Source organism: Falco cherrug, chromosome 17, assembly GCF_023634085.1.
Source record: "Falco cherrug isolate bFalChe1 chromosome 17, bFalChe1.pri, whole genome shotgun sequence".
NCBI classification, from domain to species: domain Eukaryota; kingdom Metazoa; phylum Chordata; class Aves; order Falconiformes; family Falconidae; genus Falco; species Falco cherrug.
The window spans coordinates 4,300,200-4,317,067 of record NC_073713.1 but is presented as its reverse complement, the minus strand read 5'-3'; the positions used below and the strand labels follow the sequence as shown (position 1 = coordinate 4,317,067).

At 53.2% G+C, this 16,868-nt stretch overlaps 1 protein-coding gene across 1 annotated transcript; it reads left to right on the top strand.

Moving 5' to 3' along the window:
- Nucleotides 1-6,279: 6,279 nt before the first annotated feature.
- On the top strand, nucleotides 6,280-9,110 carry LOC102054152 (transmembrane protein 45B-like). Its single transcript, XM_005437605.4, has 5 exons — nucleotides 6,280-6,478; nucleotides 6,751-6,963; nucleotides 7,592-7,776; nucleotides 8,435-8,580; nucleotides 8,866-9,110. Exons 1-5 carry the CDS (start codon nucleotides 6,292-6,294, stop codon nucleotides 8,993-8,995), a joined length of 861 nt encoding a protein of 286 aa, XP_005437662.2. The 5' UTR covers nucleotides 6,280-6,291; the 3' UTR covers nucleotides 8,996-9,110.
- Nucleotides 9,111-16,868: the final 7,758 nt, after the last annotated feature.

Here is a 16,868-nt window from a genome sequence, read left to right as displayed (position 1 = left end):
GCCCCGCAGCTGGAGTGGCCCGGGGGTGGGTACAGCTGTGTATTTGTAGCCATATCCACAGCTTTAAAAGGGCTGTGATGCCCTGGGAGATGTCTCAGGGTGGGTGTTGTCTTGTGTAACTGCAGCTTGATGTTCTTGGATGGTTGTCACGCAAGTGACCTGCTTGTCCGAGGCAGCAGGGAGCTGCCGATCCTCCCGACAGCAATATCTAACCTGCCCTTAGAAAGGGACCCGGGCAAGACCCCCCCAAAGCAGCCACATATCTCGGCAGCCGGCTTTTCCTCCAGCTGGAAAGCCAAGCCCTTGGTCAGGAACCCCAGCACAGCCCGTCCACGAGCCACTCATTTCTCAGGCAGAGATAGCATCTCCCGCTGCCAGCCTTTACGGCCACGTTTATGTAAGGCTGAAACGATGGTGTAGGCAGCAGAACAAGCCCTGCCTATGCTTTTACCACCTGCTTCACCTCCTCTGTTGCCTGTTTATGAAAGCTGGTGTTAGCATTCGTCATAATAATAATAATAATACTTTGCACTTCCCGAACAACCATCCATCTGCAGCACTCGAGCTGGTGGCAAACCTTTAATTAGATTGTGCCTCCCACCACCCCCAGGAAGCAGGCAAACATTATCACATTTTTTCATTAGCACCGAGGCTGATGATGAACCTTCAGGGAGAGGATGTTGCAGTTACAGCTGAGAAAAAAAGTAAAAGAAAAAAAACAGAATCGAATTCAGCTCCGGCTTAGGCTTGCAAATATTAGGGGGGGGGGGTGTGGGGTGGGCACAGATCTGCCTCCCCCGGTCTCTCCCAGGGAGGAAGAGGAGGGTAGGCACACGCTGGTACAATCCCATAATACTCCTCCATGCCTCAGCAGTTTGCAGCTAAGGAACTGTAATGGACTTGCAGCCGTCCATGCCCGCAGCGATTTTCACAGGCACAGTGCGCGAGCGACCCGCTCCGTGACTCGGAGGGGGTTTGCCATCCTTCCTCCGCATACCCTCTCCTCCGGCTGCTCTTCCCAACCACTGCTCACAGTTTCAGCCTCATGTTTACCACGGGGAGCGTTTGAAAGTCTAGAAAACCCCTCTCCCCAGCCGCTCCATGTCTGTATGACTCTTTGCACTGTCTGAACTGCAGGTACTTTAACACAAGCCACCCTTTTCATAGGAACCTTCCTCTGTGGGCTTCGCTCTTTGCTGGCCCTTCAAACTCCGTGGCAAAAGGCACCTTCAGCCCCTCAGCAGATGGTTTTCAGCTGGGCCTCGTTCCCCCCCTCTCCCTCCAGCTGCTGCCCTCCCAGCTTGCATTTCCCCCCTTTCTCCAAGGACTTGACTCATCCTGGGTGGGCAGTGGCTTTGTGCTCAGCTGCCCCTTGGGGTCTGTAGGGCTGGGTGGCTGCAGGAGGGGATGCTGAGCTGCACAGAGGTCCCCAGCGGTGCTGCTGCTTTTTTTCCAGTGAGAAAGGTAGGCTTTCTCTGGCTGTATTGGTTTTAGGGGTGGGACTCTAAGGATGGAGCTCCTACGGGGGCTGCTTTGCTCTCTGTGCTTGGGCTCAGTGTGCCAGCAAGCTGCTGAAGCTTAAGCTTGGGTGAAGCTGCGTGTGTTTGTAGAAGCCCCTCGGCTGCGGTGGGCTCCCCCCATGCTGCAGGACCCTTTGGCACGTGTGCTCAGCCCTTTGCAACGTGTCTTGCTCCCCGAGCACCGTCGGAGTCAAGCAGCCACGGGCGCACGGCACGGCTGCATGCCAGCACCACCGCCAGCTTCTTGTTTTCCTTCCACCTACTTGCTGCCCCTGATAGGGAGATAATGGGTAGGAAAGAGCTCCTGGCTATGGCTTGGTGGCTTTTACAGCCGTGCCGGAGGGCAGCCCATCACCCTGCGGAGGGTTGTGCAGGCTGGTTTGCTTCTGTGCTATTCCAGCCATGGGGCTTCCCTGGAGCGATGGCTCACGTGTGGCTCTTGGCAGGGCTGGGCATGGCTTACCCTGCAGTCTCGCTCAGGGTTCGTTTGGTTGGGTTTTTTTCAGGTGCGCGAGGAGTTATGTGCAGGGTTGCAATCCGGAGAAATGCTGGGTTGGGAGCTGAGCGGTCACTAGCGGCTGCGGTCACTCCTCGGGTGGTGGGAGGCTCGGCAGCGCGCCGGAGCAGCACGGTTTCTTCACCATCAGCTCAGTGCTTTGGAGGGAGGTGGGGATGCTGGGGTGGCCCGTGGTATTTAGTTGCCTCGAGGCACTTGTGTTGCTCATCTCTGCAGCCAGCGAGGTGCTACGGCTGGGCGTGCAGCCACCGGTGATGTGATGTGCAGCGGATGGGTAGTGGCTTGTGTTGGTGGGGGCTTGGCGTTGGGCACTGTTGAGTATCAGGTAAGTAAAAAGGAATGGAAACAGGCTGCTGTGTCCTGCCAGCCCATCTCTGGGGGGAGAGAGGGCTGTCGGACCCTCCTCTTGGCTGCTGTGGGCTGGGAGATGGAGCTCACAAGGGCTCTGCTCCGGTTTGGAGCTCCTGGCCCGAAAACCTGCTGTCTACAGGCACCTTTTATAAGGTCAGATCCCCCTAAAAGAGTTATGGTGTACCTGGTAGCCCAGCTGTGAGACTTCAGAGCCCCTCCAGCAGAACCTGGCCATGCTGGGAGATGCTGCAGCCTTATCTTTTCTTGGCTCCTTCCCCAGACATCCAAAAAAACCCAGCATAACAACTGAATATACGTGGTTGCCATGGGAACGGGAATTGGCTGCTCATCCTGATTTTTGTGGCAAACTCCAGAAGCCTTTTTTTTTTTTTTTTTTTTTTTTTTTGTTATTAATAGCAGACACGAGGTGTTCCACGTTGTGAAAGCCAGTTGACTCAGCGTGCTTTGAACTGGCCTGCAGGATGTTCGGCTCTAAACATCCTGTCTGAGGGCCACCTCCCCTTGGTGGCTTCTCCCTTTATCTGCCTCTTCTGAGTAATAACCGCTCCTCACTGCCACATCTGGAGTGGGAGAAGGACAGGCAGGAGTCACAGGTAAATTCTTTTACCCGTAGAGAGAAATATGTTGGCGAGCAGCTGTGCCATGGGATGGAGGTGGCTGCCTGAACTTGGGAAGAAGGGATGTGGGGAGAGTCCGTTTCTGCAAGGCAAAGGTTTAGTGTGGTGATGCCACCGATGAGGCTGATGAAGACAGTTTGCTGGCAGTCCGTGGCTTTAGCCCTTTTTTGTGGGGGTTATCATGTTTTGGGGCGGTATTGTGGCAGAGGATCAGCAGAAGGAGCTTGTGCCTCTTCCATTGGGTGAGGGCTGTCGGCACAAGAGAGATGTGCCTGGGTAGCAAGGATGGAGGAGGATCCACAAAGAGAAGACTCTCCATGGCCAGGCACTGAGCTTGCCCTCTGCCTGCAGGTTGGCTGTCCTAGGATGCTGCCTGTCAGGCTTGGTGCTTGCACCCGTGGGTGCTTGTAGGGGCTGCTCACGTGCCCACAGGGACAGCATCCTCCTAGCAGCATCGATCCCCCCTGCGTCAGCTCGAGCAAGTCCCCACGTGGGGCCAAAATCACTGATGGCGATGGACCTGGAGCTGCATTGGCTCCACAGGGAGAGCTTGGAAATGGGGCAGAAATGCCGTCCTTCTGGAGCCGAGCCCAGGGAGGCAGCGAGCAGTCAGCGCGAGGCACCATAAGGAGAGCAGGCAGCTCCCGTATGGCCATTAAGCAAAAGCATCGCAGCCTGGAAGCTGCGGAGGGAGAAGGGCAGCTCAGGTAATAACTTCTGACTGCAGCCATATTTCAAGTCCTCTGGCAGACAAACTAGCTCACAGGAAAAATAAATAACCTGGGTGCTTCTCCTCTTCCCCGGCTGTGGCTCCCTCGGAGCTCAATCAGCGTTTATGTGAGCGTGGACTCAAACACCGGGGCCGGGGGAAGCCGGTGGGTGGGAGGTGTCAGGTTGGGGCTCGGTGGGCTGGTCGAGGGGCTGCGTGGGTGGTGGGGGGTTGTTTTTCTGCACCTCCAAGATGTGAGATGTGCAAGTGGACTGTTGCTTGGAAACGTGTCTGCTTTCTCTGCAAAATCGTGGCTGTTGTAGAAAAGAAGGTTGGGGTTGTTTTTTTTTTTTTGAGTGGGCGATGTGCAAGCTTCTGCTTGACCAGAGGGATGGGTTTGGGACATCTCTAAGTGAGAGATGCTCCAGAATATGTGGTGGCTGCCCCAGGGCTGTGCCCAGGTGGTGGGAGGCAAAGAGGGCTTGTGGCACCTACTGAAAGCCTTGCTGGAGGGGGCTGCTGAGAGGCTGCAAAGCAAAATGGTCCCTGGCCCTGTAAAGCAGAGCAAGGCCGCTCCGCTGAGGAGAGGGATGGTTGGAGTAGAAGATCCCATGAACAGCTCTGAAACAGAGTGGTTTGGGTCTGCTGGTAACTAAGGTAAAGGGGGGATGTGGAGGGATAAATCCCTGGCCTAAAGCTGGATGCCGGTGTGGCTTGGAGCAGCCTCTGGAGCTGCAGGTGGGACGTGTCATTTCTGATGTCCGGGCACTGGGACTTCTCTGCTCTCCTCCAATTAAGCATGTCAAATTAATGTTCCTGCTATGTATCTTAACCAGGGTACGCTCCTGACTCCAGCTTCAGGCTGTTGCCCTTGCAGTCACGGTCCCTGTAGGACAAAGGGAAAATTTGGTTATATATTGTGCAGTTGTGCGCTGCTTAAAAGCTGCTGTTTGGGTTCAGTCGCTTTAGCATGTAGGCATCTGTGCAGGGAAGATGTGTGCCCTGGACTGGGTGTCCAGGCTGTAATCAGGAAAGATATGGGACTTGAGCAGTCTCTGCGTAACGAAGGCATCTGAATTAGAGCAGGAAGCCATCGCCGATCCCCAAACCAGCTCCTGGCATGGGGTGTTGCTCGTCTACCTGAAAGGCTGTTTAGTAACTTCCCTCCTGAAAGGAAACCTGAACACGGTGCAAACAGTTCTGAGCCTTTCCCAGGTCACCTGTGTCCGGAGGTGCAACGGATGACAACAGTCTCTACACCCAAACACCGCGCTCGCCCACGCAGGGCTGAGCCAGTTTGACCAACTCCAGCTCTGCAAAACCCGACTGGGGACGTCTTGCAGAGCTCTCCCCCACCTAGGGCACTTGCCACGCCACATCCTACCCTTCTTTTGCAGTGCCTAATTACTTTCTAGTGTGGGAGGACTCGGAGAACGTGCTGGAGTTGTTCATCCAGCCTCTGCAATTCACTTTGGTATTTATAAACACGGCGAGGATGTGATTTGTGATGCAAGGGCAGGCCGGTGTGGCGGCTTAGGGGTGAGTAATGCCTTCTTCCCTGCACATCCGACCTGTAGAAAAGGACCGGGAAGCCCGTGGGGAGGCTGAGAGTGAGACCTCCTTAGGTGGTAGATGCGTACAGAGAGCAAGGAGAGAGGTCTTGCTGGAGGGAACGAGACCATCCTAAGGTAATATCAAAAGCTCATTGCGATAAGCGTTTAGATAGTTACTTACTCCCTTCTGTGCTTGCTGCTCTGGGATTTTTTTCAACAATTTGAGTATGGGCTTGAATAGTTTGCAGGCTATAACTTCGCCGGTCACGCTGCCGTGCCTTTGCTCCTCTGCATCCCTGCCGGTACTCAGTGGTGCCGGTACTCAGTGGTACCAGTACGTTGGTCGAGCTTAGTGGAAGGCAATTTTCATGCCTTTATTCTTCCAGCTCTTCCTATTGGAGGTGCAAACTCTTTCCCTGGTGTTAAATCACCGCTGGTGTGCGACACGAAGGTTGTGTGGGATATGCATGAGGCTTCTGTTGGAAATGGTAATGGTGCTTGGGTTGCCTCCTCCAGTAGCACCCTGCAAAGCCTTAGCTTGCTGGAGCTGCTGAATTCACCGCCCTGGTAATTATCTAGTTTGGAGGCAGTTTATGTTCTAAGGAAATAATTGTCATGTTGCTTTTTTATTAGCAAAAACTTTGTTATGGTTCCTCTTCTAATAGCGTGTAGCTGTTGTGCTTTCTTGGGTGTTAATGTATTTTTCTCTGGCACGATGAAGTCCTGCCGATTATGTGCATCCAACCACATACACATATATATACATAAACACACACAAATATATGCATATATACAGTGGTGCGCAGTGGCAGCTTCTTCTTGGTGACATCACATCCCTGGTATGACCTGTTTGCAGCTGATGGCAGAGCCACACACACCCGCTCTGTCGGGATGCAGATCCCTGGGGATGCTGAGCAAGTGAGCAGCCCGATATCTCTCTTGGGGTTGCTTTGGGTCGGTCCTCAGGCACTGTTTGTCCTTGCAGGTCCAGCAAGCAAGCCCGATGCCAACGAGTTTCCTTGGCAGCGCCCTCCGGGGCACCTTCTTCCTCATTTTTGGTCTCTGGTGGTCTGTGCGATACCCCTTGAAGTATCTCAGGCAGAGAGGCAGTGCCGAGAGCCAGCCAAGCTATGGGGTCCGGCGTGTGGAAGTCTTTGAAGGGGCGGTCAAAGCTTTCTTTGCTCTAGCAGGTAAGAGGTGATGATGATCTCTGCCCTGATACCTGCTGGCATTGCAGCCACGCTCCGCCACGAGACTGGGGCCGTTTGTAGTGGGAAACAGCTGCGGCTGGTGTGGGGGAGCTTGGGGACGTGCTCGTGGAATGCTCCGTGATGGGACCTTACTACCGTTCTGGGCAAATACCGCTACGTGTTCATCATTGCAAAGAAAAGTTTTCTGCGAGCTTGTTCTTTTCCCTGTGTAAAAGGAGGAAAAAAAGGTGACTTCTCTGCTCTCTGCCCAGGGATACTGGCCGAGCAGTTTGTTCCCGCTGGCCCCCACCTGCAGCTGTACAGCTCCACGACGCACAGCTGGACAGACCTCACCCACTGGCACTACACCACCATCTACCTCTTCTTCCTCCTCTCCGGCATCGTGGACGTTGTCTCGCACTCCCCGCTCAAGTTGCCGCTGGGCTTGGATCGGCTCTCGCTGGCCGTGGCTCTGTTCATCGAAGGTGAATCGCCCGCAGTGGGGGGTACGGGGTGGGGGAGGTGCTGCAAGGGTCACGGGTGTGCAACAGCTCCAAAGCCCCCGGTTTTTCGAGGCTCTGAGCAGGCGGCCAGGGCTGTGGGGTGTGCAGGTATGTGGTGGTGCTGGCTGCATGCCAAAGTTGCCCCTTCCCCGTTTCTCTCCAAACATGAATCTGGCCAGGGCTGGATCCCCCAAGTTCATGGGGTGTGCACGAGGACCCAGGGATGTGTGCTGCTCCTGGTGGTAAGCAGCTGGCGTGCTCTGGAATTGCAGAAAGGTGGTGTCCCCCCACCTCGGTTGGATGCAGAGAGGGATGAACCCTGATACAAAAGTCACTGCCATCTTCTGAGCTGAAGGTCCCCATCGCCGTGCTCCTCCTGATGGCCCTATGGTCCTGTGGGCACGGGGAGCCCCACAGATCTGTGGGCAGAGCAGACCCCGGCACTGCCGAGGGAGATGATGGCAGGAGCCTGTTTGCTGCCTGGCTCTTCCCACCAGGCAGATCACAGCAAGACCTGGAGCACAGTCTGATTTTTCAGATATTTTTTTTTTTCCCCTCCAGAAAACAAATCCCAAAGCATCCCTTTCTAATGCCGTGTGAATCTCGGCAGGTTTGCTCTTCTGTTTCCGTGACTACAGCGATGCTGCGCTGGACCAGCACGTCCATTCCCTGCTGGCCATGGCTATCTTTGCTGGAGCCCTCTGTGCCCTCCTAGAGGTGTTCCTCCGAGACCACATCATCCTGCAGACCTTCAGGACCAGCTCCTTCCTTCTCCAGGGCTCTTGGCTTTGGCAGGTCAGTGCGTATCCAGCGCTCCCCTCTGAGCGGGGGGCTTCACGCTGAGGGAGGCACGGGGAGGGGGCTGCTCTGCCTGTTACAGCGCATCTGTTGGAGTCAGACTTGCAGGCTGGTTGAAATATTTTGGTAAATAAGAGGAGGAAAGGAGGCAGAGTGCCATCACGGAGATTACACGCGTGTCATGTGTGCAGCAGGGGCAACCCTGCATGCTAATTGGAAATTAGACCCCACCAGGGTGGGAAACTACAATCATGAGGTTTTGTTCTTTTTATTAAATCTAATTTCTGCCTCTATGTGTTCCAAATAGCTGAAAATATCTGCAAACCTCTGACACAGTCACCCAGTTTTCGGTCTAGGGAGAAATGCACAGGCTGGCAATGCAGCCTTTGGGTCGTTGTCCTTCTCTGGGGATGCCGGGCTGCGTTGCGAGCATCCAGATGCAGAGCATCCCTCTCCTCCTGAGGCGCACCCCTGTGTCAGTCAGGGGGGACAAGCGTGCCTGGGGGTGCTGAGGGCAGCGGTCCAGGTGTTACTTGGGATTATTGTGCCTCGAGTCCATGGTCAGCTGCAACAGCTTGGTGGGGATCAGGAGGAAAAGGGATGTACTAAAGCCTGGCACACGCTGATGCCCAACGTCTCTTCCGTCTGTGACCAGATTGGGTTTGTGCTGTCCCCTCCGTGGGGAGGACCGGGCTGGGACCAGACCGACCGCAGCAACCTGACATTCCTCACCATGTGCTTCTGCTGGCACTACGCCGGCGCCCTCGCTGTCCTGGCAGCAAACTCTGCTGCGTCTCGCTGGTACGTGGGGGAGAGGGGACCAGGGGGGTCCCAGCACAGTGCTGGGATGGCCAAGAACAATACCCAGACCTAATACTGCTCAGGGGAATCCAGCCACCAGTGCTGGGATAAGAAAAGTGGGTGTTGATGCACATCCAAGCACGGACCAGTCTGTGGCTTGGCTGGAAAGGATGGGCCAATGCTGCAGAGCAGATGGTCCTTAGCAGGCTTCCCCAGCGGGCTGAGGTGAGCCGACGGCTCTTGCTGCCCACAGATACCTGACTGGTGTCACTGTCCCTCCTGCAGCTGTAACGAGTCCTGCCAGCTGAAATTCGGGGACATCGACGTGGAGCTGGACTGCGGCATGTGCATCCGCAAAGGCAACAAGAGCTCCGGCGGCGCCCTGCTGCCCGAGAGCGGCTTGGATGACAAGTGAGGCAGAGACGGGCATGGAAACATCTTCCCCGCTGGCTTAGAGCTCTTGAGATGACATTTTTAATTAGTCTTGATAAACTACAGTGGCACTTGATGGCAGAGCATCAGAAGCGGGAGGCAGGACCCCGAAGGCGGAGCATGGCAGGAGATGCAGAGCCTTTCCCGTGCATTCCTTTGGTGGCAGCAAGAGCAAACCAGGCTCGTCTGGGAGCGAGTTTTTAATTTTCTGTGCCGCAGGACTGGTTTACTGCTGGAGCCCAACTGGTGTGGCCAATTTGGCTATTTATTTTTTTTTTACATGCTTTTACTTCTGCTTCTGCAGAAGGGAGGCAAACCAGCGTTCAAAGCTCCTGGTGGCTGCCGCTCGCTCTGGTGGTGATGGAGGGGGGGTTTGTACAAAGCTTAACGCGCACAGAGTACATGTGATCACCAATAAAGTACTTTAACGAACCGCCTCCGTGCATCTCTTGAAAAAGATGCCTTGAGATGGAAGGCACGGTTAAGGTGATGTCTGGCCTCGAAACGGTTTGGGGGGTGGGTGAAGTGCCAGAAGGATGGGACTGCGTGTGAATTAATGTGGCCAAATGTGCCAAAGAAAGGGGTGGGTGGCCAGTGGATGGCGAGGCTGGAGGCTGCTGGGAGCCCTGGCACGTAGCTGCTTTCCTGCTGGTTTTGAATCTGGAGCGGAGAGGATGAGGTAGGTAGGGGAGGCAAGCTGTGATGGGTATTAGCGTGCCTGGAAGATGGGTGTTTGCTGGGCAGGGCTCAGCTTGGAGAGAGACCCTCAAAGCAAGGTGATGGCTCCAGCCGGTCCGTGTCGAGCATATGGATGCTCCTGGTAAGTCTCTGAGAGCCGGGCCGCACAGCGATCTCAGCGTGAGTATGGCTTCTCTCCGACAGCTTTATTCCCTCCCTGGAGCTGGCCGCATCGAAAGAAAACCTTTCCATTCCATTCTAGGTGTCTGGGCGTGGGTGGGTGCTTTTCCCTTAGGTCCTTTGTTTGGTTTGCAGCAGAAGATGCTTCTTGCCATCAAGATCAAATGTACAAGACGTCGCTAAGCGGGATTAGTGAAAGAACAGAAAGTGCATCGTCAGCATTTAAAACGCTTGCGCCACGTCTGTCGCTGAGGGCTGGGCGAACTGGGGAGCACGAGCAGCGTGGTGGTTGTTATCTTTTAATACCTTTGCTGCGCTCCCCTAAGACGCACAGGAGATGGCTTAGTCTGAACGCATCACTGTTGGTCTGCGCGACGCCAAAAACTCAAGCGAGCTTTGGAAGGAAAGAAAAACCCTTCCCGGCTCAAAGCAGTTGCCATTCCCAGCCCCGCGGGAGGTCCCTGGAAGAGTAAGCGCTGCACATTTTTATTTTGTTTTATTTTCTCCTCTTGGAGCAGGGCTGGAAGGAGGCCAATGCTTGGCGCTGCTGGCAGCTGTCAAGAAAAGGACCTCGAGGACCAAAGAAACCAAGGCGAGCGCGGCGTTTGGGGCTCCCACGTTTGGCACCCACATACAGAGGGCTATTTTGGGGGGTCGTACCCTAAGTTCTGGTGGGGAGGCTTGCCTTTAACTACAGATGGTGTGGCTCACCCGTGTAAGAGCGAGAGCTTCAAATGTGCTGCGTGGAGGTGATGTGCTCTGTTTGTTAATAATCCTCATGGGACTATTGCAGGGTCATCTGGTCAACTTGTTATAGACTAGCTGCCATTAACGGGAAGCTCAGTGCATAGGTTAGAACCCTATGTACTGCACTTTGATTGAAAAGAAAGGAGGAAAAAAACAAACCCTCTTTCCCCTTTGATCAACTAATGTTACTCTTTTCTCTTTCCTGCTTTTTCTTGCATCCCTCTCTTAGTGAGGTTTTGGCTATGTAAAATGTAGGTGTTCAGTGGGGGTGTATCTTCTTGCCTTGCATAAATGCAAATAAGAGCAAATAGTTATGATCATCCAGCTGTGCATTCTAACAAGCTTGGCAGCATCGTGCTCCAAGTCTAACACTGACGCACGAGGGTGTCTTAAATCCGGGCTCGCAAAATTACCTGCCATCTAGTCGGGTGATAGAGGTGCCCCATATGTGAGATACGACTAACGTTCTTTGGGTCGATAGAGTAGGAAGAAGCAATGAGGTTGTTGTGGCCGTAATTGCATTTGTCGAGCAGTCCCTAGCTACCTGTGTGGGATCGGGATCTTCTGTAACAAGCCTTTAGCCCATACTGCTCTTTCCCCTGGATGCTGGAAGGTGATAACGCTCACCCAGCGGGTGATGCACAGGTGTTAGGGGTGAGGAACGCCTGCGCTGCCCACCCACAGCTGCTGCCGCCCATGCTGGTAGCGCGCTACGGACACGAGGGACCCTGAAATAGGGGGAGTATGGAGCTGTGACATCCTGCTCCACTGCAATCCCTGCCTCCCCGAGGCAGGTTACGATGCTGGGGTGGGTTTAATTACTGGGGATCTCATTATTATACACAAACCCAATGGCTACTGTTCCCCTGCTGATGCAGTGTTATTTTCTGGAAGAACTCTGGATGCCTTGTGATGCTCCCGCAGTCCGTCTGTGCTGTGGGTACCCGGGGAGACGGCAGCGATGCAGATGTCCCCTCCAGCGCTGATCTTCTTTCTTGGTGGGCTGTGATCTACTCCTGGAGATACCTTGGCCAGCCCGCGATGCCATGTGTCTGCTGAGCCACACATCAGCAAGCTGTTAATGTTTAACCGAAAGATACCGCGCAAGCCAGGAGCAAAGGTACCGCTCACCTGTGTTTTATCTCAGTTTCCTCTTTCCTGTTAGCACACGGAAACACAAAGGGAAAAATTTCTTCGTGGCAAATATTCTCTGCTGCACAGTTAGGCTTGGGGAATAGATTGATCCACCCAGAGCCTGAGCCCGCTGGAGCGTTTGGAGGGGATAGGGACCCTTGTGCTTCCAGACATCGGAAGGGGCTGTGAGAAGGCCACTGAAAGGGGGAGATGAAAGTTTCCCCCTTTCCACAACTCAGAATCATTTAGGTTGGAAAAGACCTTTAAGATCATTGAGTCCAACCGTTAACCCAGCACCACCAAGCCCACCCCTAACCCATGTCCCTGAGCACCACATCAACTCTTTTGCTGCTGGCAGATGTCGGGGCCAGGCTTTTTGCCCAGAGGAAGGGCCCTGGAAGCCTTGGGTGGAACGGCTGGGAAGGCGAGGGGTGGTTTAGGGTCTCCCCTTGCTGCAGCTAGAGGGAGGAGAAGCTTCTTGAGACCATCTGGGAAGGTGTTGCTGGAAGAGCCAAAGTGCTCTGCAGGCTCTCAGTACCTGGCAGCTGCGCGCAAAGCTTTTTATTGTTATTACTGAGAGCTTTGCTGGAGATTCACGGTTTAAAGAGGAGTTGAAATTAGCGCTTTAAGCACCACTAAAATCTACTGTTTCAGTTTAATTAGTAAACTTCGTTTCCAAACTTAGTGCCGTTGCCGCACTATCATCAGTTCATTCAGAGGATAACTGAATTTTCTAGGTCACTTTTCTCTTGCAGAACTTATCTTTTTTTTTTTTTTTTTTTAATGCATTTCTTGCCTATTAACTCAAGTGATCTCAATAACAGTAAGCAGTATGTGCTTACGCATCCTCTGCAAGCGTGCACAACTCTAACCTCATCCAAACCTCACAGGTAGGCTGTATATGATACCAGCAAGCTGTAATTAACAGTTTAGCAGCTTTAGTAACGCTGTAGCTGGGTCGTGCCTGCCTCTGCCCGGCATCACTAGAGAAGGGGCCACCCTCTCGCTGCCCCCTTCTCCCAGCTTGGGACACTTCGGTTGCAAACCAGAACCCGGTGGGGCCAGGGCATCCATGGCAAGCAGTGCAGCAATGTCTGGCCGTTTTCACCCCTGCCAAAGGCCGAGCGGCCGCTGGCTGTCGTCTTGTCCGTGCCAGCCAGTACAGCAGAGGGATGCTGGTTCAGGGAAGGTGCGTTGCAGCCGCAAACGGGGTGTGCTGGTGCCCGGTGAGCTGTGCCTGCAGCAGCGCCCACGTCGAGCTTCTCGTTGCAGCCACTGGAAGAGCATCCCGAGAGGGATGAGCGAGGTTGAGAACCCAAAGGCAGACGCACGTGCCTGCCCTGCCCTCCCCGCTGGCCGCTGGGAATGATGTGCGTGAGGCATCACGGCTTTATCCCCTGCAGAGTAAGAGGTATTTTTATAAGAAGCAGGTTGGGGTTAGGGTTTAGTGAGTCTGTACGTGATGCCTCCTGGGGGGGGGGGGGGGGGGAAGTCTGATATTTGTCCTGGGGAAGGCAGCGAGTCAGGCTGTGAAGTCCTCCTGCATTAATCGTGTTAGAGCTCTTCAGATCAAGTGCAAATCCTCCCCTCCGGTAACGACCAAACGGAGCGTTTGGCTGCACGCAGAGGGTGCAGGCTCTCACAGGGTATCGAGGGACACCGGTAAGTGCCGCCAAGGAGGGGAAAGGGGTTTTGCAGCTTTGGCTGGGGCAGTTTTTCCTGGTGAGACCGCAGGGGCGTTCATCCAGCGACGCTGTATTTGCTAACGGACGGCGTGGGTGGAACTCGGTGAGCGGGTCCAGTGCTGGCGCGGCCGCTGGCACGAGGGCTGGATGCCTGGTGGCTCGGGCTGTGGGATGTTATTTCTGAGCACTTGCTTGCAGGTGTGTTGGCCCATCTATCACGATAGCTGCAGCCTCCCTTCTAGGGCCCTTTTCTGCAAAGGGCTAAGCGCTCCATCCCCATCCAGCTACATGCGTCGCCCTGCGATGCTGGCGGCGATGCTGATCTTAAACCTGGGCACGTGCTCTAGCCTGGGTCAGGCAGGAGTTACAGAGTGTGATAAAGATGATAAACTATGGGTTATTTGTTAATGTATTTCTATTAAAATCTATGGGACTCCAGACCAGCGAATGCTTTGCTGAATGCATAACATGAAGCTCAAAAATCATGCATTTTGAGTCTCGGTGATGCTTGTGTTAGGGTGGCATTATTGAAATAAGGTACAACTTTCCCCTTGATCCATCATCTGTGGAGTCAAACCTGCCTCATACTGCTCACATCACTCGTTTCTTGCCTAACATTTGGACGGATACATGAATTTCTGGTAGGTGGTTTTGTTTTTCCAGCTCTGCTTTGAAAATTGATAGGAGTGACTGTGTTTTGGAGTGGGGGGGTGGGGATAAAATAAAAAACCAGGTGTGCCAATGCGTTTCACAAAACAAATTGCTGTGCTCATAGGGCACCCTTTGGTATTATACAGCAACGCTGTAGATTTATGGCTGTTCAGCACACAAGCAGGGTGTTAATGCTTGTTACTGCAGATAACGAGCAGCTGCTTTCTAAAACAGACGCGTGTTGGCAGCTCCAGGTGAGCTAAACACCCTGGGTGGAGTGGAGGTATTTCAAAATACACTAAAAATCAGCCAAACAATTATAATCTGTGTTTTATACTTAACTTGGTAATACTTATTTCCCTTACAGGACGTGGGGACGTTCACGCATGGCGTCTAGCTCTGAAGATGGGTCTTGGGCTACCTGATTGCAGTGGGATTTTGAAGCTCAATGAGAGCATCCTTCTCCTGACAGCACCAGTACACCACCAGTACAGCACTGCTGCTCGCCCAAGAAGCTCCCCGGCCGAGGTGTTGCTGAGGGAAGGGCATGTTCCTCGGTGCCTTTGCATCTCCTGGACAGAGCTCAGCTGCCCAGGGATGGGTGTAGGAGGAACGTCGGCGAGCCGGAGCCGGAGCCCCGCCAGCTTTCCCCAGCTACTGCTCAGCGGTGGGTGCGTTGATGCTGACGCTGTTACAGATCAAGGCAATGAAGCACAGTAGGCAGCCGGGGAACAGATGCGTGCACCAAGAGCCGTGCTAAGTGCTCTCAACGTTTCCATATAGCAAAGTGCGGTGCAATGAGTTTGTAATTACCCGCCCTACTGTTTTCTCTAAAGAACTATGAAAACATCTTGCGTGCAACTGCTGAAGGCTGGTAAACCTTTTGTCCTCAGCAAACCTGAGGTCGTCCTTGGAACCTCCAACTGCAATAGCAGTCAGGCTTATCCCTGCGGCTCCTCTCAGGTGTACTTCTGGCTTGTTGCACATGCCAAGATGTTGGGGATAAATATACACAAAGTTTTTTTTCTAATGCTCAGTATTATTGTCAGCATTATTGTCAGTGTTATTTCCTTCTCCAGCACCTGGCCCGATTGCGTGTGCTGGGTAGAAATACCCATGTGTGGTGACATTGTGCTGGGGGGCGTGAGCACGAGATGCCTGGATTATGTTGTAAACGCAGCTCAAGCCATTAATACTGAATCAAAACTTGGAAGAGCTGAGCTCTGTAACTGGTGCTGCAGTGACGAAGAGCAGCAGTGCCTCTTACCTCCTAGCTTCCCTCCACTGGTGACTTGAACTGCCCCACGTCTCTCAGGAGTGAGGCTGGCAACGCCGGAATAGAAAACGCCTGTAGCACCCGCTTTGATGTGTGAGCTCAGTAGAAAGATGCTTTTATTTTAACCTATTCGCTACCCTACCATTTTTGATTTGCAGCTTATTTGTGACACATCTTGCTTACTGACCTCACGGCCTACGATGTTCAACCACGGCTCCCCATGTCCCTTCACCCCCTCCATCACCTGGTGAGCACCGTCATAGAGATGCAAGGGTGGAAAAATCTGTCTGTTGCATTGGGTTTGGGTTTTTTTTTCCCCGAGGGCTAGCGGCATCGGATGGAAATGGTGCGGCTCTGTTTCCTCCTTGCTGGCAGACTCAGTTTGTGACCCAATGCAGAAAACCCACCCCCTTTCCTAAATCTGTCAGAAAAAGTTACCGGGGCAAGCTGCAGCACGGCTTGCAGGGGATGTCTGGGGCTTAACTGCACCTACAGAGAACATTGTAATAAGAGATTTTAAGAATAAAATGACACTGATTTTATCATGTCTTTTTTCTTTGCATGATCTAAGACCAGTATTTTGAATTTAGTGTTCTACATAGGGCTGGGAGTTTGAGCTGTAGTTCTGCTTTAAATTAATGCCGCATCCAAACTTTCTGTTACAAAAGCCCTTGGAAGATGCAACACCACAACAGAGGAGCTGGCCTAAGTTGCGCACCTGCCTTGCCGAGGGGAGCGGATGAAGAAGGGGAAGAGCGCTGCTGCTGGTTTTGCTTGGCTTTTCTTCAGTTACTAAGTTTTTGTGTGTGTGGGTAGAGCTCAAGCTTGCAGATGTTGTGCTGTAGCAAAGCACAGGTGAACTTCACACTGAAGTGGCAAAAAGACAAAGGTCTGGAAACATACATCATGGCTGAGTTCCTGGAGCAATCTGCTTAATTAACTGATTGATTAATTATCACTTGAGCTGAGGGCTTGAGACTTTAGTGAGCTCATGTATTACAGCCTACAGGAGATGAATCAACTAATTTATATTTTGGACCGGGCTTAAGTGCAGTGCTGGAGCCCGCATGGGATGTATAAACGTGATGGTGAAGCTGTTCTGTGAGCTCTCCGGGGGCAGAGAGCGAGCCAGGAGAACTCCACAGCTGTTCTTGTGTTGACAGAGAGAATAAAACATAAAACACAAAATAAAGGCTAAGTGCTCTATGCTTTCCCTGGGGCATGAGAGTCAGCAGGTAGTAGGTGTAAGGGGAGATGCTTCAAAATAAAAGATGACTGATACCAGTGGCGTGATCATCTTTTATTGGGTACAGTTCAGGTAAAGAGCTCCCTGCAGATGGAGGCAGACACCCTCACCTCCTCCCAGTCTAAGTCAAACACAGCAGCCCTCACCTAACAATGAAAAAATCCCAAGTGGATGAGATGCAGTCCCCCCCTTAGAGTTTATACAAGGAAAACAAATGACTGTGGCCCCTCAGCCACAGGTCCCTAACAGCCCAGAAGAC

Excerpts from the sequence above, each read along its gene's own strand:
- LOC102054152 (XM_005437605.4), top strand. The coding sequence starts at position 6,292 with ATGCCAACGAGTTTCCTTGGCAGCGCCCTCCGGGGCACCTTCTTCCTC. Across the intron at positions 6,479-6,750 it reads AGCTTTCTTTGCTCTAGCAG|GGATACTGGCCGAGCAGTTT; the intron begins GTAAGAGGTGAT and ends CTCTCTGCCCAG. Across the intron at positions 7,777-8,434 it reads AGGGCTCTTGGCTTTGGCAG|ATTGGGTTTGTGCTGTCCCC; the intron begins GTCAGTGCGTAT and ends GTCTGTGACCAG.